This window comes from Ovis canadensis, chromosome 22 (genome assembly GCF_042477335.2).
Source record: "Ovis canadensis isolate MfBH-ARS-UI-01 breed Bighorn chromosome 22, ARS-UI_OviCan_v2, whole genome shotgun sequence".
NCBI classification, from domain to species: Eukaryota; Metazoa; Chordata; class Mammalia; order Artiodactyla; family Bovidae; genus Ovis; species Ovis canadensis.
The window spans coordinates 28,791,094-28,813,500 of record NC_091266.1 but is presented as its reverse complement, the minus strand read 5'-3'; the positions used below and the strand labels follow the sequence as shown (position 1 = coordinate 28,813,500).

General features: G+C 38.2%; 1 protein-coding gene and 1 non-coding gene across 3 annotated transcripts in view; both read right to left on the bottom strand.

The window, feature by feature from the left end:
* The window catches only part of TNKS2 (tankyrase 2), a 63,764-nt gene that overhangs the window by 2,470 nt on the left and 38,887 nt on the right, over window positions 1–22,407 (bottom strand). For both annotated transcript variants that reach the window (XM_069567509.1, XM_069567511.1), the window contains 10 exons: window positions 19,419–19,528; window positions 18,543–18,731; window positions 16,228–16,480; window positions 15,305–15,387; window positions 14,574–14,694; window positions 11,001–11,098; window positions 10,092–10,166; window positions 7,670–7,775; window positions 3,398–3,584; window positions 683–839 (listed from right to left, as the gene is read on the bottom strand). In XM_069567509.1, coding sequence (XP_069423610.1) covers window positions 683–839; window positions 3,398–3,584; window positions 7,670–7,775; window positions 10,092–10,166; window positions 11,001–11,098; window positions 14,574–14,694; window positions 15,305–15,387; window positions 16,228–16,480; window positions 18,543–18,731; window positions 19,419–19,528 — 1,379 coding nt within the window. The remainder of the gene's footprint in view (window positions 1–682; window positions 840–3,397; window positions 3,585–7,669; window positions 7,776–10,091; window positions 10,167–11,000; window positions 11,099–14,573; window positions 14,695–15,304; window positions 15,388–16,227; window positions 16,481–18,542; window positions 18,732–19,418; window positions 19,529–22,407) is intronic.
* Window positions 3,679–3,822, bottom strand: LOC138428023 (small nucleolar RNA SNORA79). The gene has a single exon (XR_011252261.1). It is a non-coding gene; the product is annotated as a small nucleolar RNA SNORA79 (small nucleolar RNA).

Here is a 22,407-nt window from a genome sequence, read left to right as displayed (position 1 = left end):
TTCTCAATCAGCAGGTCTAGGATGACTACTGAGCATGTGTTTGTCTTTAGGAATTGAGGTTATCCTGATACATATCCCCAGAACATAATGCTGCTCTAGAGATGCTTCTGACTGCATCTATGCCAGTAAGAGCAAGCGGGAGTGACACATTTCTTTGCTACAGAGAGGTTAACTATTAAAATAAATACAGGATTCTAATTAATTACATTTTACAGAAGCTTAAAATAAATTCAGAATAGCTGGCAAAATCTGAATAAGGTATGTAGGTTAGATTTACTACACCAATGATATTTTCCTGATTTTAACAATTTTAAGACAATGTCCTTAAAATAAAGGTATATTTAGGAAATACATCCTGAAGTATTTAAGTGTAAAGGAAGATGCTTACACCTTACTTCCAAGCAGCTCAGGGAAAAAAAAAAAAAGGATATACATATAGTAGGGAGACTATGATAAAGGAGAGAGAATGCTAAAGTATTAACATTTTTAATATCTGGGTAAAGGGTCTAAGGCAATTCTCTTTACTATTATTGCAACTTTTAAGTCTGAAATAATTTACAAATAAAAGTTAAAAAGAAATCCAGTTTGTAAGGCACTCTACCTTGTTAATTTAAAAGATTAGTAAAAGGTTGAAGTACAGCTCTAAAGTACTGCTGAAAATGAACAAATAAAACTGAATTACCTGTTCTCCTCTGTAAATAACATACTCAGCTAATGCCAGGCCATTCACACTAGGCCGACCAGTGACGGAGTGGTGCCCTGGAGGAGAGTGCGCCATTTTCATTGCACTGAACTGCAGGAAAGACTTTCCCAAGGTTACACGGCAGAAGAGCAGCTGCCTATAACAGTGAGAAGGAAAAGATTTCCCTGGGACAAGGCCACACAGGACAGTTTTATTTATGTACACTATATAAGCTTTTGAATGCATTTATACATAAACACAATTGTTTTCATTATTTTACCCTTCAAAGAGTTTTTAAAGAATATTTTCCACTACTCTAATGAAATAATTTGTCACTTTAATTAATCCTCATTATAACTATAAAATACTATCTTAGAGAGATTATAATAATCTTTAAGTGATACTGACTCTGCCATCCTGCTTGTATCCCAGCAAAAGTACAAATCATAGCCCAAGTGAGGAGGAGGAGGAAGAGGTTTTAAGGGACTTCCATGAAGTGTCTTACAAAGCTGAACATTTATCCAGATAAGTCCTATTGATTCCACTTTCAAAATATATCTTTCCTCTAAATTCTACTGTCGCTATTAAGGCCAAATTGCCCAAATTTTCACCCGGACTATAACAGTGGCCTTTGAGCTACCTTTTCTGTTTTTACTCTAATAAATTATTTTCCATCTAAGCTACTGGTGATTTAGGAAAAAGACAAAACAGCAAAACCATAAATCAGATGACACTACTTTTCTACTTAAAACCTTTTAGAGACTGTTCACTGTGCCTAAAAGAAAACCCAAATTTCTTATAATGACCCCAAATTCTCCAACTTTACTCCGTGTTCATTACACCTAGACACATTAGTTTTTCTTCCTGCAGGCCAAACTTTCTTGCCCCAAGGCCATCAGACACGCTGTTTCTTTTACCATCTAGAATGGTATGTCCTACCACTCTTCAACTGGCTAACAGTCATTTTTCAAGTTCAGCTGAAATGTTTCTTCTTCAAATATGTCTTTCCTCAGCAGAAGTTTAGGTTGTACTACTTTCTCACTCCCCAAGGGCATATGATTGGCCTTCCTTAGGTCCAACGAACTGTTTCTCTCTCTAAGCTAATTTTCTTTTTACAGGAGAAAAGGGAGATCTGATGGCCTGATGATTCTGTCTCCAAAGAAGATAGGCTATATTTTTTATTCTAAATATGCTCTTTGCAAATTTTCTTAGCATTTCTAATAGAGTTTCTATTATAGTCACAATCAATCCATGATAATTCAGCACACAGAAATCTTAAGTTAATAAATTTATTTCCAGACATACAAGCATTGTACTTCAAAGACAACTGAGAAGAGGTACTAGAACACTGCTTACTATTAATAGTCAGAACTATTTAGCCTCCAGATGACATATGACAAGTAAAGATAGCAGTGTCCAATTTACAGACTCTCAAGAAATTACAAGCCTCCTAGCCATTCCAACCTATGATCTGAAGTAGAAGCGGGTGGGAGTCATACCCAGGAGGTCTGGCTTTGGACACCTACATGAGTCTAAGTTTAGGGGGGGAAACAGTAAGAACAAAACATAAACAGATAGTCTTTGTCTCCCTTTAGGACTTCAGTCCTGCACTTTGGCAGCCCTTCAAAATCAGCTGGGAAGCTTTTAAAAATCCCATGCGCAGACCAGACCCCCAGGTGAGAATCTCTGGCAGGCAGGACACAGTGAGTAGTTTTAAGCCCTCAGGTAATGCCAACATGCTGCCACAGCCGAGGACTACTGCCCAGGTGAGAATCTCTTGCGGGCAGGACACGGTGAGCAGTTTTAGAGCCCTCAGGTAATGCCAACATGCTGCCACAGCCGAGGACTACTGCTCTGGGATTTCTAGGCCTGTGACCAGAAGCTTGAGCATCCCCTAGGAACTCGGCAGAAATGCAAATTCTAGCGCCCTAGCCCCAGACCTACTAAATCTATCAGGAGGCGTGGCACAGGAATTTGTGTTTTAATAAGCTTCTACGTGATTCTGAACTTGCTAATGTTTGATAGCTACTGTTCTAGGTCTTTATAAGCAGTGCTCTAACCACAGAATAAATCTCAGTAATTAATCTTGATTTTTCAAATGGTGAAGACTATTTACCTACAAGGATTTTATCAACTAGGACCAAGTCATTTGAATGATTTTAATAACTAAGTTCCACTAGGGTAACTAAAAGTAGGGAAAAAAGAAGTACAAAGTAATTCTTAGATAATGTGCTTTCTAAAAGGACATGCTGATATGCTTTATTATAACTTTTTTCTGGATAGTAATATCACAAACTGACAATTAAAATCATACCACAGTGGAGGAAAGATTCTCTCATCCATTACCATGAAATGATCAGGTGTAGCAAATAATGCCATTTTATTAATAGCATTTGAATACTAGATTTTGAAACAGTCCACAATAAAATCTCTTTCATGCCCAGCAATATTTTCTACTCCATATTCTGAAAGCACTGTGTGTTCTAGTGATTGAATGATGTGAACAGATCAAATGCTTATAACTGTGCTTGGCTCTTACAGACCATTTAAAAAACACCAGCTACTATTAGAACCAGTGAGACTGCCAAAGCAACGTGAACTATGCCTCATTTGGATTCCTAGAGTTGTCCAACATAATGTCTTACCCAAAAATTCAATATGAAACCAGTTCTTATCTGATTCTTATCAAAATAAATGAGAAAAGTGATCTCTTACCTGTGGCAGATGTAACAAGATCTGTCTTTATGTACTGGACATCCAGTACCTCCTCCAATTCCATATACATACTGATTGCTTTTGGAAGAGTTTTCAGCAAAATAGATCCCAGCTCCAAACATGCCACCTATGTAGGCATGCCTTTCATCAAAGCCCTTATGGATAATCGCATTCACAAAGGGAGACCCTAAAAATACATATAAATAGGTAACATTTTTAAATCACAAGTAAAGGAATTAAAGCTAAAGCGTCTTAGAAGTTAAATTCTTTTTTTTTTCTTCAATTGTTTGACTCCACAAAAATCAGAAGGCACTACAGCCAACCCATTCCCATGGTGCCCTGAGGGAAAACAAGTCAGCTTAGATACGTGATGGACTAAAATCCCACTACCTAAGGCTCCCAAGCAGTGAAAGGAATAGACATCAGAAGTTACATTCTGAATTGTCATATATATATCACCACCATGATAAGCAAAACCGAAACACAACTGTCAGCTGGCTCACTACTTTAGAATAGTTATTTAATAAGAATTGGCAATGTGAATGAATGTTTCTAACAGGGTGGTGGTTCAGATGCCAAAGTAAGGACACATACAGATTCAACTAGGAAAAACGTACAGATCACCTGAAAGAAACATCAATGCTAGAGTTATCAAATTCCCGGCTCCAAGTTCATACCAACCCAGAATCAAGAGTCTCATAACTGACCTCCTATGGCCAGGCTAAATGCAACTAGGTCATGCAATGACATCCACATCCGTGTACTTTTCCGAGATACCCAAAGCGGCTAAAGTGATCTTTTCAAGTTCATGCTTTTCTTTATACTTCTCTCCTATTCTTCCACTTCTCTGCCTTTTATCACTTGCTAGTACCAGATTCCATCTGCAAATGTGGTGTGTTCCTTCATTCCCTACATGTTGACTTCTTTCTCCTCCTCCTTTGCATACATGCCAAGAAGGAGCTCAGCCAAAGACCAGGAGGTACTAAGCATGGAGATCAGGCCAGGGAATGCTGTGAGGCTGGGGCTTGGGAAAAGTCAACATGACACAGCTAACTGATTCATCAAGATTGGTGTCCCTTTTCATAAAGGGACAAGGGAAATACACTGAATTCCGCTTTAACAGAAATACTAAAGAATAGAATAACTCATTTGAATTAACTTGGAAAAACCATTTCTATTATAAAATAGAAAAAGTCATACATTACAACCCTTAAGTCAATACATAAATAAATATCATGTTCTGTGCCAAGAGATTATCATGACAATTTTTAGGGTGTTGAAATGAGAAGTACCATTTAGATATTATATACTAATTCAGTCTGCTATAGCCATTCTTCCAGGGGATTGTGGAATTTAAATACTGTGTTCTATAGAACTTTACCAAGTCTCTCAAAATTTTTTGCAATCAAAGCCAATTGAAGGAACAGATTGGAACTATCATGGGTAACGTGCTTAAAGACTTGATAAACACTACATTAAAATCTATATTCATCTTTGCTATAAACTGGAAAGATCAACTACCACCACCTGCCATGCTGCAACATAAATAGGAAATTTCAAAAATGACAAGTAATAGTGCTCTCAATAAAACTTCTCAGAAAACTCCACAGATTCAATGACAGTTATCTTTTTGCACCCTTGACACTTAGAAGCACAGTCACATGAGGATGTACATATTCTTCTGAGGCAATTTTCAGATCTTCCTTTAATTCGATCAACCAGTTAAAAGTAGCACACATCAATTTTCCAGAACAACCCTAACACACAAAATCAACTACATACATACATACATCAGTTCAGTTCAGTTCAGTCACTCAGTTGTGTCTGACTCTTTGCAACCCCATGAACGCTGGGCATCCCTGTCCATCACCAACTCCCGGAATCCACCCAAACCCATGTCCATTGAGTCAGTGGTGCCATCCAACCATCTTATCCTCTGTCATCCCCTTCTCCTCCTGTCCTCAATCTTTCCCAGCATCAGAGTCTTTTCAAATGAGTCAGCTCTTCGCATGAGGTGGCCAAAGTATTGGAGTTTCAGCTTCAACATCATTCCTTCCAATGAACACTCAGGGGTGATCGCCTTTAGGATGGACTGGTTGGATCTCCCTGCAGTCCAAGGGACCCTCAAGAGTCTTCTCCAACACCGCAGTTCAAAAGCATCAATTCTTCGGTGCTCAGCTTTCTTTATAGTCCAACACTCACATCCATACATGACCACTGTAAAAACCATAGCCTTGACTAGACGGACTTTTGTTGACAAAGTAATGTCTCTGCTTTGAATATGCTATCTAGGTTGGTCATAACTTTCCTTCCAAGGAGTAAGCGTCTTTTAATTTCATGGCTGCAATCACCATCTGCAGTGATTTTGGATCCCAGAAAAATAAAGTCAGCCACTGTTTCCCCATCTATTTGCCATGAAGTGATGGGACCAGATGCCATGATTTTAGTTTTCCTGAATGTTGAGCTTTAAGCCAACTTTTGCACTCTCCTCTTTCACTTTCATCAAGAGGCTCTTTAGTTCTTCTTTACTTTCTGCCATAAAGGTGGTGTCATCTGCGTATCTGAGGTTATTGAGATTTCTCCCAGCAATCTTGATTCCAGCTTGTCCTTCTTCTTCCAGCCCAGCATTTCTCATTATGTACTCTGCATGTAAGTTAAATAAGCAGGGTGACAATATACAGCCTTGACGTACTCCTTTTCCTATTTGGAACCAGTCTGTTGTTCCATGTCCAGTTCTAACTGTTGCTTCCTGACATGCATATAGGTTTCTCAAGAGGCAGGTCAGGTGGTCTGGTATTCCCATCTCTTTCATAATTTTCCACAGTTTATTGTGATCCACACAGTCAAAGGCTTTGGCATACTCAATAAAGCAGACATAGATGTTTTCCTGGAACTCTCTTGCTTTTTCTATGATCCAATGGATGTTGGCAATTTGATCTCTGGTTCCTCTGCCTTTTCTAAAACCAGCTTGAACATCTGGGAGTTCACGGTTCACGTATTGCTGAAGCCTGGCTTGGAGAATTTTAAGTATCACTTTACTAGCATGTGAGATGAGTGCAATTGTGCAGTAGTTTGAGCATTCTTTGGCATTGCCTTTCTTTGGGATTGGAATGAAAACTGAACTCTTCCAGTGCTGTGGCCACTGATGAGTTTTCCAAATCTGCTGGAATATTGAGTGCAGCACTTTCACAGCATCATCTTTCAGTATTTGAAACAGCTCAACTGGAATTGCACCACCTCCACTAGCTTTGTAGTGATGCTTCCTAAGGCCCACTTGACTTCACATTCCAGGGTGTCTGGCTCTAGGTGAGTGATCACACCATTGTGATTATCTGGGTCGTGAAGATCTTTTTTGTACAGTTCTGTGTATTCTTGCCACCTCTTCTTAATATCGTCTGCTTCTGTTAGGTCCCCACCATTTATGTCCTTTATTGAGCCCATCTTTGCATGAAATACAGTCAGCAAAAACACCACCAGGAGCTGACTATGGCTCAGATTATGAACTTCTTATTGCAAATTCAGACTGAAATTGAAGAAAGTGGAGAAAACCACTAGACCATTCAGGTATGACCCAAATCAAATCCCTTATGACTATACAGTGGAAGTGAGAAGTAGATTTAAGGGACTAGATCTGATAGACAGAGTGCCTGATGAACTAAGGATGGAGGTTCATGACACTGTACAGAAGACAGGGAGCAAGACCATCCCCAAGAAAAGGAAATGCAAAAAAGCAAAATGGCTGTCTGAGGAGGCCTTACAAATAGCTGTGAAAAGAAGAGAAGTGAAAAGCAAAGCAGAAAAGGAAATATATACCCATTTGAATGCAGAGTTCCAAGGAATAGCAAAGAGAGATAAGAAAGCCTTCCTCAGTGATCAATGCAAAGAAATAGAGGAAAACAAGAGAATGGGAAAGACTAGAGATCTCTTCAAGAAAATTAGAGATACCAAGGGAACATTTCATGCAAAGATGGGGTCAATAAAGGACGGACATACACAGATACATACATACATACATACATATATATATAAAGAGAAAATATGAATAGTCAGTATTATCATTTCTATACTTTTTCTGTTATGGTAATCTTATTTATAAACTATATCCATTCAAAACATACAAATTCAGAAGATTGAAAACACAAATATAAATGCAAAGATTTACAGAAATAATGTTTGCTTTCAAAAAATGATATGAAAAATGTACAGATTCATGATCTCAAACCTGACAAAAGATGTGGAGGATGATGGCCGGTAGGGGGAGGGGAATCTTACCATGAAACAGCATTCTTTCGTTTGCATGGTTGTGGTTTTCTTCAGAAACTTCTTTTCTCCTGTGAGTGTATCTTTCCCATAGTTTCTTGTTACAAACTTTCTGAATCTATAAAAAGAAACCAGCAAAATAAAATCTCAGGATCTCAATACTTACTTACCTACCGGTTAACCTTAACCAAAAACGGGCTACATAGGACCAGAAGAGAGGCAAAACTTTTCTCTGAAATATACTAAAAAACTTTGTCACAACCGTAAAGATGAAAATATATGTACATTTTAGAAATCAAAACTACAGATGAGAAAAAGTTACATATGGCTATATGTAAAGGTCAAGAGTACTATTAATTGATTAAAATACTTCTATTCTCACTTTAGAATTATTACTAAAACATCTCCAAATCAGACATGCTGAGTTCTGTATGGAAGTGTAAGAAAGAAAATACTGTCTTTCCCCCAACTGCTTTTTCTGGCTCAAAGTAACATCTTTATCTGTTTTTAATTAAAATATTTGATATAGCCACACCAAACAATCACACACACAGACACACACCCTAATATTTCCTCTATTGCTCCCTATCCCTCCAATTCCTAAAACTTTTGTTTGGAGAAAAGTTTTACGACAGATGTTGGTTTCTCTAGGAGTATTTCTAAGGTCAAAACTCACAGCCCTAGTGCTGCTTTTCAGCTGTATTTAAGGGTGCTACAGCCCCCTGCTGGTCCTAGAACCCATCTGGGAGCTGATGGTTTTAGTCTAGGTTCAAATTAACTCAAAATACCATCAAAGACATAATCAAAGCACACAGACTGGCATAAACAGAGCTCATTAATTTTTTAAAAAAAAGAGAACAAAACCAAAAGTTTTATCAGTGAGAACAGCTGTATTAGATACTGTACTAAAATTTCTAGAGAAAGAAAACAGCATACCCCCCAAATTCAGTAACTCTAGAAATCAAACCCATATTCTGTTCCTTGCCCTCACCCTTAACAAACCTTAGCACATTTTGTTGCTGGTTGCATACAAAATGCCCTTGACTAAAATCTACCTATAATAGGAATAATTATTTGTTATAGTAAATATTATTATACATGAGTTCATGAAAAGAAAACTCAAGATGTCACTCAGGTCATACCATGATACGAACTAATAAAATACAGCTCCTAAAAGAAGCCTTGCACCTGAATAATGTGTACTTACTTTATGTCATCTTATTTCTAAATGGACTTCCCTGGTGGCTCAGATGGTAAAGCGTCTGCCTACAATGCGGGAGACCCAGGTTCAATCCCTGGGTCAGGAAGATCCCCTGGAGAAGGAAATGGCAACCCACTCCAGTATTCTTGCCTGGAAAATCCCATGGACGGAAGAGCCTGGTAGGCTACAGTCCATGGGGTCGCAAAGAGTCGGACATGACTGAGCGACTTTCTATCTTGATGAGTAACTCTAAAATATGAGATCTATTGGTATACTCAGAATAGTGTATTATTGTGAGACAATAATATAACACAACTGGAAGATTTCATACCATTCACCTTTCAGTTCAAAATTTAGGTATCAGAGATACTTCCCACATTATAACTCTAAATCTTGTAATGATTAAGAATAGTTAACAGAAAATCATTATGCATCTCAAGTAGAGTATATAGTTTGGTTGCCATACAGCTTTTTAAAAACACCAAGCAAATTAGCAAAGCTGAAAAGGCCCTGAGAAGAGTACCTGATATTAATAAGAGTCAGTATTCTCTTTAACATATTTTTTTAAATGATTATTTCTGGAAAGGTGAAAGGTACAGAGGGAGTACTACTAAAATTACCAAAAAATGGTATTATGTGTGAGGACTCACAGAAACCTGGAATAGACACAATTAGGACAAACTAGAAACAAACAAACCATGGTGTAACTGTAAAGATGGGAGTCCTTCCATGAGCCATAAAAAATTCAAAAGTACTGAAAAAAGTCAGCAAGAGTACCTTAATAGTAGTGTCCATATTTAAAATCCTAAGCCTACAGGATTTATCATCCAAGAATGAGAAGTCATAAAGCTTACTAACAATGGAATCCATAATAGATTCCTTAATTCAGCTATGAATGTCATATTTGCTGAATGTGAACACTTAAGATAATCATGTATCTTGCCATTTAAACTTATTTAAGTTTAAAGATTAAACTTAAGTAATCTTTAAGTTTAGAGATTATTTAAAGCATAATCTCTAAATTTAAATATGTTCAACAGAGGCTGAATTAGTGGTTAATACAGAGATTTGAGGATGTTAACCTGCCAAAGATATATTCTTTCCCAAAACACCCCTGATGCCATGCAAAAGACTTACTGGGCTGGACAGATGATGTTCTCATGAAAGTTAATCACGGTTTCAAGCTTTTGAAAACTATGGTCACAGTGAACTCTATTTTCACTAACTTATTACCTTGAGAATATTGTATCTGTTGAAGATCCCACCTGCGTGCCCTCCATCTCTGTGCTCTCGGACTGTACTCTGCATCTGACGGAAACACATTTCAGAAAGATGTGCGTTAGCTTGTATGTCTTTTCTGATTTAGGGAACACGGTTCTTGACTCATATGACTCTTAAGACAAATTAGGTTTTTACTATTTTTGTTGTTTAAGGAATGAGTTCTATACTACTTTCGAGAGACAGTGCATAGTTGATACAATCAATCCAGAAATACCTACAGGTGAAAATTATATAATGCAAACTACTGGAACAAAAGGAAACAAGCAAACGCACAGGTGAGCCAAACACGCAAAGCCAAGCAGCTGACACGCTAACAAACAAAACAGAACAATGACTTATTTGTTCCCATTCGTTTTGCTCTCATCAAGCACAATCTATATTTCACCGGGAGTTGGAGTTCCCTGAGATTTAGAACTAAGCCTCACTGAACTTTGTATCTCTGTGCTCAGCTCACACATATAGGGTATGGTGTTCTTCAAAGCGCAGGGCGCCATTTTAAGACTTTGGTGGATACAACAGTTTTATGGAAAGAAAGTTAGAAAAACATTTCCTAGATAAGTAGCATCCACATGTTCTGGGTCTTGTCTAAGATACAGGGCTTTGCAATTGCCTTCATGAAGGAAGGGAATATTAGCCACCTCTTCTCCAACAGAATTCTGTAGTATATTAATTGAAATGCTGAACCAAATTATCAGAATTAAAGCTTACTGAGATAGTGTATCTTAGACGCTGATTTTGTAAGTTTTCAGGTGGTCGAGTGAGGGACAATTAAAAACTCCTGCTACATACATGTTCAAATAGAGCTGGGAACTTCTGGAAATTCAGCTGCTGACCCAACATTTATATGGTGTATGAACATACCTCTTCCTCCACAGACTGAAACTCTTTATCTTCAGCAGACAGATCAATGAGAATTGTTCCACTTCCAGAGGTGTTCAGAGTTAAGTATGGGTTAAGACCTATCAAATGAAATTCAAAGGTTAAATAAAAAAACAAAACTTGCCAGAACCCTCCTCCCTGCCTCCAGCCCACAATAAACATCAACCCAATACAACCACCCGATTTATCTGATGCTTATTACTAGTTCTTACAAGTTTTCTATTTTGGGACAGTTTAAATTTATAGGGAAGCTGAGAGCACTGGGAGTTCCTGCGTGCCCTCACTCCACTCTCTAAAGTCACCATCAGGAACATTAATGTTCCCATTTTATACAATCACAGCACACTTATCAAAACTGAGTAAATTACAGACTTTGTTTGAATTTCACCAGTTTTCCCCACTAATGTTCTTTTACTTTTCCAGGATCCAAACCAGAAAATTACACTGCATTTAGATGACTATTTTTTTGACCTTACAAGTCATAAGGGTTTTGTGAGAAAAGCTCCGAAAATCTCTCTATTCTTTATCTCATATGTGTCATATTTTTTCTTCTTCAAATTATTTCCTTTATTAACTAAGCAGCCCTTTCAGCATTTGGTCCCTTTATTTTTTGTAAAACTGAGAAGAAACTAGCATGGCCGCAGGTAATTTTAAATTATCCAAGAATAAGAAGTCATAAAGCTTACAAATGATGGAATGCTTATTCTAACCCATAATAGATTCACTTCAGCAATGAATTTATCGTATTTTCTGAATGTCAACAGTTAAGATCATATATACTTTCGTATTTTTACTCTCACAAAAGCTTTTAAAATGCAATCTTACCCAGGCCTTTCTAACTTCTTTGTTGTATCTGTTAACACAACTCCCCTGTTATCTCCAAGATCTCCAGAGCTGTTTTCTCAGGTAGGACTCGAGTCCTCTTCTGTTGTTGCTCAGTCACTCAGTCGTGTCCGACTCTTTGTGTGACCCATGGACTGCAGCATGCCAGGCTCCCCTGTCCTTCACTATCTCCCTCTCCCGGGGTTTGCTCAAACTCATGTACACTGAGTCAGTGATGCCATCCAACCATCTCATCCTCTGTCATCCCCTTCTCTTGCCTTCAATCTTTCCCAGCATCAGGGTCTTTTCTAGTGAGTCAGCTCTTCGCATCATGTGGCCAAAGTATTGGAGCTTCAGCTTCAGCACCATTCCTTCCAATGAATATTCAGGGTTGACTTCCTTTAGGATTGATAGGTGTGATCTCCTTGCTGTCCAAGGAACACTCAAGAGTCTTCTCCAGCACCACAGTCTGAAAGCATCAATTCTTTGGCACTCAGCTTTCTTCACAGTCCAACTTTCACATTCATATATGACTACTGGAAAAACCATAGCTCTGACTATAGGCACCTCTGCTGGCAAAGCGATGTCTCTGTTTTTTAATACACTGTCTAGGTTTGTCATAGTTATTCTTCCAAGGAGCAAGCGTCTTTTACTTTCATGACTACAGTCACTGTCTACAGTGATTCTGGAGCCCAAGAAAATGAAATCTGACACTGTTTCCACATTTTCCCCATCTATTTGCCATAAAGTGATAGGAATGGATGCCATGGTCTTCATTTTTTGAATGCTGAGTTTTAAGCCAGCTTTTTCGCTCTTCTCTTTCACCTTCATCAAGAGGCACTTCAGTTCCTCTTCACTTTCTGCCATTAGAGTGGTATCACCTGCAACCTGAGGTTGCTCACGTTTCTCCCAGCAATCTTGATTGCAGCCTGTGATTCATCCAGCCTGGCACTTCACGCGATGTGCTCTGCATGTAAGTCCTCTGCTGCCGGGTTAATGCATGGCAGTTTCCCTCTGGAGACTAAGAGCTCTGTTCTGGTCTGAACAACAGAGCTATCACAAACATGCCAAACCCTAATAACAATGCATAGGTATGGCTGCATTATAATATCTACGGGAAGTATGGCAACTACACAGAGGAGGCCATTTTATATGAAAAACACTTAACAGAATAAAGTCTGTGACAGACACTGGACTAAGGCATCTTCGAATGCCCCAAGAAGATATTCATAAGTGCTAAAAGATCAGAACATGTAATCTGTTGACTTGATGCACTGAATAATACCTAAGGCTGTCAGCAAGGTAAGAGACAGTCAGAAGTCTGCCACTGGTTCTAATTTGCAAACTGGGTATAATGCCGGTATTATACAGAGTCCTAGCTGCAAATGAAGATAAGGCAGGTGGTAACTTTATGTAGAAAAGTGACCCTGATGTGCTAGATCAGACACAGTCATTCTGTGTTGCTGTGGTGTTTCTCCTCCACGCAGGAATCAATGTTCCTACTCAATGCAGCGGGATGTCATCAGAATGACCAGAGGGCCAAAGGCGACAGGGAGGGACGTACCTCTGCCACTTGGAGGCAGTGTATCTGTTTCTATCATTGTTTCCTGAGCCTTTAAACAGTCTTAACTGCCTCCCTACCAGATTCACAGTGTTTTCTAGTTGAGGCACAATGGCAGTCCAAAACTGAGGGTTCCAGTTCCTCTTCATACTAACATTCCAAAAAGCCTTGAGTCTGCCCTCTTCTTTATCTTATAAAATTTTGTCTTCTATACTAGCAATATCTAAGACTATCTCACCTTTTAAATCCTTTGCCCTAGTTCCTATCAGGCGAATAATGTGCGTCTACCTTTAATCAATCCCAATCCAGAATTTCAGTTTAAAGCATTCCTTAGCTTGAATCACAGAACTTTCAAAGTTCTCTTTTTGTTCAAGAGATAGACCCTATCCTGGATAGCATACATTCTTTCCTCAAAATTCCCTCAGTTTTGCTAATGGAGGTTTGTCTTTAACCCCAGGTGTACAGGTGTACAGGTGAAGAACCCCTGGGGTCTTCAATTATAGGATGTCTAATCTCAGGGTATATCACTCTCTCAGTTGAACAAGAAACTTAACATGTGGTCTGACAACTAAAATAACTCATCTTTTATACCAAGACCTGATATACAGGAAGCGTGAACATTTGCAGAACAAATGCAATTTGCATTTTCCTTATGTATCAACAGTCAAGAGAAATAAAATATTATTCAACTTGGTTTCACTACGTTTCCTTAGTTGCAACATTACTGTTTCCTTGTACTTTTACAGTAAGTGTTTAAAATGTAACTATTTACAGCAAAAAAGATTTACAACATTATTTTATGGGCAGGCCTGAACACCCAGCCATTACCTATTATATTACCATATGAGATATCCAAGTTTCAGATCTTTTAGAACCATATAATTTTTGAGCTGAGTGAATGGAAATAATAGAAAAAACTTCAGAGCTAAAATAACACCCATATTTCTGAATGGCCCAGACACTTCACTTAGGTTCACAGAGTTAAAGGTAGCAGTTCAGAAAGCCTAACAGCGGCAGATTTAAGATTTGACCCCAGGTTTCCAGAATCCTCATTAGTACTCTTCTTATCAAGATTTTAAAATTACAGATTTTAAAATTATCCTTTAGGAAGTTGAGGGCTGCCTTAATGCAAGCTGTTAAATTGACGATAGCAATGACTTAAAATGAAATACCTTGTTGCCCAGAGATAAGTCTCTCAACTCCTTTAATTAGTTTGTGTCTATGTCCATAAGCATTGATTCCAATCTCTTTCAACTCCTTGTGTCCCATCTCAACTAATACATCCAACGTGATCTTACAAAAGAGAATGAAACTGTTTAGAAGACTTGTTTGGAAGACATTCATATACTGGTGTTCTCACAATGTTATTAGACTTATATATTTATTTCAAATGACTTCTGAACACAACACAGAAATGAAAGCATACCAGCTATTAAACTAAAACTGAAAAGTTGCAGAAAACTTAAATTAGGACTATTCAAGAAAAGCCCAGATATATAGTTTGTGTCTCTATATAGCTTCCCGAAGTGGTTAGCAACGTGTCAGGCTTAGAGTGGGTAGTGACTGATGTAAGAGAATTGAACAAACTGAGGTCAAGGATAACTTACCTTTAAGAAATGCATAAGCTAGATTTATTCAAGCAGCTATTTTGTTACCACACAAAAAACAATTTTCACGTGCTAATAAACTAAACATGACTTAGTGAGTAAACAACAAGAGCAACAAACTAAATGGGAAAAAAACAAGCCAAATTAGAAGAGGGATTGATTTCCAGTCCTTAAAAAAAACACACATCCTTTTCAGTCCTCAGTATGTTCAATTGTTCAGGGCATTTCAAAAGTTTCTATTTCTCCCTTAAGGTTCCCCAAAACAGCAAACCAAGTGAAACAACTCGTGTACTTACCTGTTCTCGCTCAAATATATCCATTAGGTGTTCAAGCCCAAGATTTCTTACAAACTGAGTTATGCTAAAATCTATTCCTGGAACTGGGGGAAAAAAAAAACAACAACAGAATTTCACATCGGAATAATGTGTATCAACATTAGAACAGCAAAGTTTTGTGATATTATATGTACAAAGAATATAAAGATGAAACAAAATGTAATAGCCATCACAATATAATATTAAACTTAGTATCAAAATTACAAAGAGGACTTCAATGGGGGTCCAGTGGTTAAGACTGCACTCCCAATGCAGGGGGCACAGGTTCAATCCCTGGTCAGGGAACTAAGAGCCCATACATGTGCTGCCACACCAAAAAAAGTGAAAAAAGGCATGAAATGTCATCATTAGAAAGGGCTAACCAAGGAGGCACTCACATGTTACAAAGAAATCTTTTCTTAAAAAAAATATTTTTTTTAATTGTATCTTTAAAATAAGTTTCCATACAGCTTAAACTAATACAATATGTCAATTATATCTGAATGTAAAAATGAAGTTTCCCTAACTTAAGGTAAAGAGACTGTAGGTATACGTGTCTTTTTTTTCCTTTTTTGGCAGCACCATGTGGCTTGAGGGATCTTAGTTATCCGACTAGGGACTGAAACAGGGCCCATGGCAGTGAAAATGTCAAGTCCTAATCACTGGACTACCACAGAATTCCGTTCCTTTTCAAAAAATAAAAAAAAACCTCAAAATTATAATACACTGGAAGAGATAAATAAAGGCATAGTACTCAACCAAAAGGACTTCTATAGCTTTCAAAAAGGTTGGAACCTCATCAAGTCTGAACTTGGGAGGGAGAAAGTTTCATTAGAACTCCAATAATAATATTAAAAATGACTTTTCAGCAATCCAGTATCAGTTATTTCGGCTGAATGCCTCACCCTCCTTTTTTTCCAAACTGGAAGCAGCCTCTGTTCCACTTGAACTGACTACTGAAGATAGTTCAGAAAAACTGCCAGTTAAGTTGTCAAGACTGCTGGCTGCAGAAAGGCTTGATGGGCTGGATGGACCTGAAGACAGAGCATCTGCGGTGGCTGCTGGGCTTCTCATGCCATTGAGCACCTGAGGTTTATAACATGAAGGCAAAGCAGAAGGGGGCATGGCTGCTGTCAGGAGAGCACTGACATCATCTGCCTGGAGAATATGTCAGAGAGAGAGGAAATCCGTAGTAAGTAGGTTGTAAAACTCTACTATACCCAACAGAATGCATTAAAAAAAAAAAAGAAAAAAAGACAAAACCCTAGCAGATTTGCACTACAATTGCTTATATAAAAACGATTATTTTAAAAAGTGAAGCAAATAAGTGATATGCAGCTAAACTGTTATTAAATGTGAAACATAATATAGAACATATACTCTGAGGCATACAAAATCAAAATGTAAAATGTGGTAAAGCAAGAAAAAAAATCCTAAGACATCATGATTGAAAAGTACTGAAATTAATTTTAGAAATATAAACTTTAAAAAGATCTGAAAACTTTTAAAGGCATTCTGAAGTAATTTGATCTATGTAGAAGTTTAGCAAACAGAATGATGGTTGATTTTTTTGGGAAAAATTTCAGCAACATATTTGTTTCTCAAAATAGAACATTTGGAAGGGTAGGGAACAAGGATATAATTTTAATCAAATATGCCAGAAAGGAAAAAATCCCCAAATTTACTGGTATATTAATTTAATTAGTAACAAATACTATTCTTTCGGTGGCTCAGTGGTAAAGAATCAGCCTGGCAAGCAGGAGACGTGGATTCAATCCCTGGGTTGGGAATATCCCCTGGAGGAGGAAATGGAACCCACTCCAGTATTCTTGCTTGGGAAATCCCATAGACAGAGGAGCCTGGTGGGCTATAGTCCACAGGGTCCCAAAAGAGTCAGACATGACTTAGCAATTAAACAACAACTATTCTTTTACAATACTCAATTAAGACATCAAGTAATTAACATTTAGCAAGAAGTAAATCAGTACTTGTTTTCATGGCTTGTCATTTATACTGCCTTTTCAATCCTCACCTTCTTTCCCTGAATCTGAGGACTCCCATGACACTCATAGTCGGTATGTAACATTTAAAAATAATAATAGCACAATTTATTGGATGCCTCTTATGTACCTAAGAGCATGAGGTACATCCCCTCATTTAATTCTCATATTAACCAAATACATTTTACCTCCATTTACAGATTAGGTAACTGAGGCTTTGAGGTTAAGCAACCTGCAAAACCATATAACTGTTAAGTGGTAGAGCTACAATTCTAAGGTGGGTCTGTTGGACTCTAAAGCCCAAGCATGTTCTCTAGGGCACCCTGTTTCAATGTCACTTAGTTATATCTAGTGGACTAACACATGGGTGGATTGAATTAAAAATGCTCACTTCTAAGTTAGTTTGGAACTGGAAGGACATTTCCCTTAAGAAATAATCTTGCAAATACAGTTGAGCTGTCAGCCTGCTTAGAAAATTCTATCCAACCAGCTGAACTAAATTTCAGTTTCTCAATGTAACTTGCAACCGTGGAATCTCTCAGTGGAAAGCAATCTGCAGGACAGACTCTCCTTCTCCATCTCAAGAAGAATTTCCTCTCCCTTTCCCTCTGCTGCTCGGGGTCAGTGTCCCCAGCGGCAGAGGCAAGAGAGGCACCTGCGTCACAGCGGCCACAGCAGAGGCTGGAGGCCACAATGAAGACACCTATAGGGATTTTCTCAGGAGAGGAAACGGAAAAAGGACTTCCCGCAGAAAACTGGAGCAACAAACTTGTTTCATGAACGGTTTTGGCGGGGTATGTAATAAAACCTTTGAGATGAGACAGTACTTGGAGGGAAGAAAATCTCTATAAACCAGGCTCTGCAGCTGCATGCTGAAGGCAATGTTCCCAGCTGGTAGTTCATAAAGACCCCTGGGCCCATACTATCTTGTGCCCCATGGACGGCATTCATGAAGCGCCCTGCCTGCGTGTTTCCCAACTAACGTAAGCAGTATACCTTACACTTCTTTCTCCCATTTCTAAAAGTACTCAGCTCACAATAACTGATAATTCTACTATTTACTCATTATATTTTAATACCAAAGAGATCCAAAATTTAAACCAAGCCAAATGCCAGATTTTGCCACATTCACCATGATGACATTTTATATATATATACACCAAGGGAATTTTCAAAACGTCAGGAAAGCACTGAGATTTTTCAAAAATCCCATCACTTACTGAAACTAAATCTAAAGGTGTTTGTCCTTCCTGATTTTTAAGAGTTGGATCAGCTCCATGGGCCAACAATAATGCACAAAGCTGTGTTCGTCCCTTCTGGGCTGCCTCGTGCAAAGGTGTGAAAGCCCATTTGTCCGTAGCATTGACACACGCATTATATTTTATTAGCAAAGCTGCTACATCTACATGCTGTAAAAGAAAATGAACCTGTTATAGTCTGAATTATTACTTTATTATATTGTAGTTCTTAAAAAGACACTAGCTATACTCTAGAAATGAAAAACTGTGTTTTTTCTCCATCAAAATTTATGGGCTACTGATTAGAAATTACAGTAGTAGGTATTCATATAACTTGAGAAAATATCTAGAAAATAGACACTACTACTACACAGAAAGAAACTAAACTAATGGAACTTTAACAATATCGCATTTAAGTGTTATAACGGCTAAACATCAATTTATAAACCTGCAGCCTTCCTTAATTAATCAACTGAAGATGGTCAATACTGATGATTAATATTCAAGGCTATTAAATATAAGTCTGAAACAATGTATCTGATCTCAACAGATTTATATGAATCCCAGTGGATTTTCTGGGTACCAACAAACAAACAAAATCATTAACATCTCACTGAAAATAAGAGATGTGTGCTAAGGAAGGTAAAATAGCAAAAGACAAATGTTCCATGTTACACAGCAAGCTCCCAGCAAGCTACAACTGCCTGAGCATTGAAACTTAGAAGTTATTTAATCTTTAGCGCTCGTATTTACTTCTCTGTAAAACGAGAAAGTAAAACTAAATTTCCCTTGCACTGTAATACTGATTTTCACTGAGAAAACTTCCGACATTTTAAAAGCTAACATGAAAGAACTTACGCCATAAGATGCTGCATTGTGTAAAGGAATAAGTCCTCCTTTGTCCTGAGCATTCACGTCAGCTCCATGTTGTAGGAGATACTCCGCAACTTCTAAATTATTATAACCAGCTAGTTTAGAAAAGAAGTAAAATTACTTTTACTTGTTAATATAAAAATAGCTACATATATGTATATATCTATTTCTAAAAGATAGGATTTTTAAAATAAGAGATTTTATAGAAGTCTGAAATTCTCCAATGGAATCTATTAAAGATTCAGCTTATGAAAAAAAATTGCCCACTGGCCTCAAGTTGGAAGTTTTCAGAGATGAAATTCATTTCTTTTTGAGATTCTAAAGTTATAGTGGTTGATTTACTTAAATCGTTTCTTTTAAAACCTTCTTACCAAAGTCCCTGCCTTCATGGTTATTGTATATACAACTTCCTGAACTCAGGTAAATGGTCTCAAGGCTGCAAGCAAAAGGCATCCAATCATACAAAAACGAAGTTAGGAACAGAAGTGGCTGGCAGAGCAGAAGACAACACATCAGTGGGTCTTGGGGTCCCACTTCCTCAGAAGATCACATTTTTGCCAGAGAGAATGTAAGGGAACACATCTCTGTGGGCAGCAGAATCCACTGCTGCTAAAGCCATGAAGTAGTAAGGCTGAGTATTTTATAAATGTACTATAATCCCCCAGCTGTCATCTGGGGAACCGACAGCTATCTTAGTACGTGTTCTTGGTTAAAAAAAAAAAAAAAGTATGTATTGATATATTGTATTTGACACATAATCATAGTTTGAAAGCAAATCTGGAATTTAACTTTGCCAACATAAAATCAGCTATCACTTGATACTTTAAAAAGTTCAAAGTATATAATTCATTCACTTTTACTGAAGTTTTCAGCCTTTGCTGAGATATCTAAAGCAAAAAAAAAAATTTCAGTAAGATCAAGAAAAACAAAGCTACCATAAGCTAAATACACCAAATCCAAAGTCCTTCCATGTCTCAAAGCGTACTGCTACATAAGCAAGAAACATTCTGTGTGTACAATGTATCTGTCACTCACAAAGATAACACCGACTTACAAAGTAATACTCAGTGTTCTAGATAAGCTACCATAAAGATTCAAAGCCTATGTAAATAACTATGCACAGCACAATCCAAATCTGAGATCAGGCCACATTTTCTCTTACATGGACTACTGACTCCTGATTGCCAGAGGAAGAAAAGTCTTACCTCACTTTGTTAGCATTTGTGGTTTATCACTTCCAAAATGCTCTACAAGACACAGAGATGGAGTAATTCTTACCCTTGGCCTGTGGGGTCCCAACTCACACGGGGTTTAAAGGTCTAAACCATAAACTCTAAAATGATCTCTTATGGGATTTAGCTGGTGAAAATGGCTGGGACTCTGTGCTTCCATTGTAGGGGGCCTGGGTTTGATACCTGGTTGGGAAACTAAGATCCTGCATGCCACACCAGGCATGGCCAAAAAATAAAAAAATTCCCTAGGAACATAGTTGCTCACGATGTGAGACTGAAAGGAAGTGAGAGAAGAGTACTTCCCACATTACACAAAGTGGCAGAAACACCTACATTCCTTTTTTCTCTCTTTAAACCATGTATATTTATATGAATCTCTATGGGTCAAACATGCCTATGATGCAACTCCACTAAAAGACTGGAAACTCAGTGCTTTTAATGACCCATTCCCTAGCAACTTTTTCTTCTTTTTTTAAAGGTTTATGAATTTTTATTTAAAAATTAGTACAATTTTTTGGCCACGAGGCATGTGGGATCTTAGTTCTCTGATCTGGGACTGAACCCATGCCCCTGGAGTGGAAGCACAGAGTCTTAACCTCTAGACTGCCAGGGAAGTCCTGCTGGCACCTTCAGTGCAGCTCAGAAAGCTGTACTGAAATCACAGTGCTGCACTACACGCAGGGAAGACAAAGGCAGACTGTGCCAGTTTCATGGGTGAAAACTCAGAACAAAAGTTAGGTACTCAACTATATCCCCCAAATTTCCCGTGGTGAAGCCCTAATCATTAGTACCTTAGAATGTGACTGTACTTGAAGACAAAGCCTTTTAAGAGATAATTCAGTTAAAACAGGGCCGTGAGGGTTAGCCCTAATTCAGCATGACTGCTGTCCTTATAAGAGGAGGAAGTCAGGACAGAGAGACACCAGGGATGCACATATACACAGAAAAGGCCATGTGAGGACTCAGACAGAGGTGGCCATCTGCAAGCCACGGACTGAGGCCTCAGAAAAAACCGATCCTGCCAACATTTCCAAAGCTGAGAAAATACGTTTCTGTTGTTTAAGCCACCTAGTCTGTGGCAATCTGTTAAGGAAGGCCTTACAAACTAAAACAAAAAATAACAAGAATTTTATGTAACTTTTGGAAGTCTAAAGACTTTTTTCTGCTTCCATGTAACAACTATCATTAGAAGAACGGAAAATTTTAACTTCCCATCAGGAAGGCTGACTCAAGCAGGCATATTTTTAAAGCTTCTACAGTGAAAACACATTCACCAAAGATGATTCAAACAACATGACGACTTGGAATAAAGGTTCTAAAGCACATGCTGCTGTTGCTGCTGCTGCTGCTAAGTCACTTCAGTCGTGTCCGACTCTGTGTGATCCCACAGATCCCCTGTCCCTGGCAAGAACACTGGAGCGGGTTGCCATTTCCTCTCCAACGCATGAAAGTGAAAAGTGAAAGGGAAGTCGCTCAGTCATGCCCGACTCTTCGCGACCCCATGGACTGCAGCCTACCAGGGTTTTTCCAGGCAAGAGTACTGGAGTGGGGTGCCACTGCCTTCTCTGAAGCACATGGAGACTGGCAAAGCCTCTTTCAATTATTCTTACTAAATGCAAATTGCTATACTCAAGAGAACACGGGCCTGTACAAACACGCTAGTGTATAATGGTATTAGAAGACGCCTGAGTCAAATCTTTCAAATTTACTTACAGGAAATATTTTACTCAGGTAAAATGAAT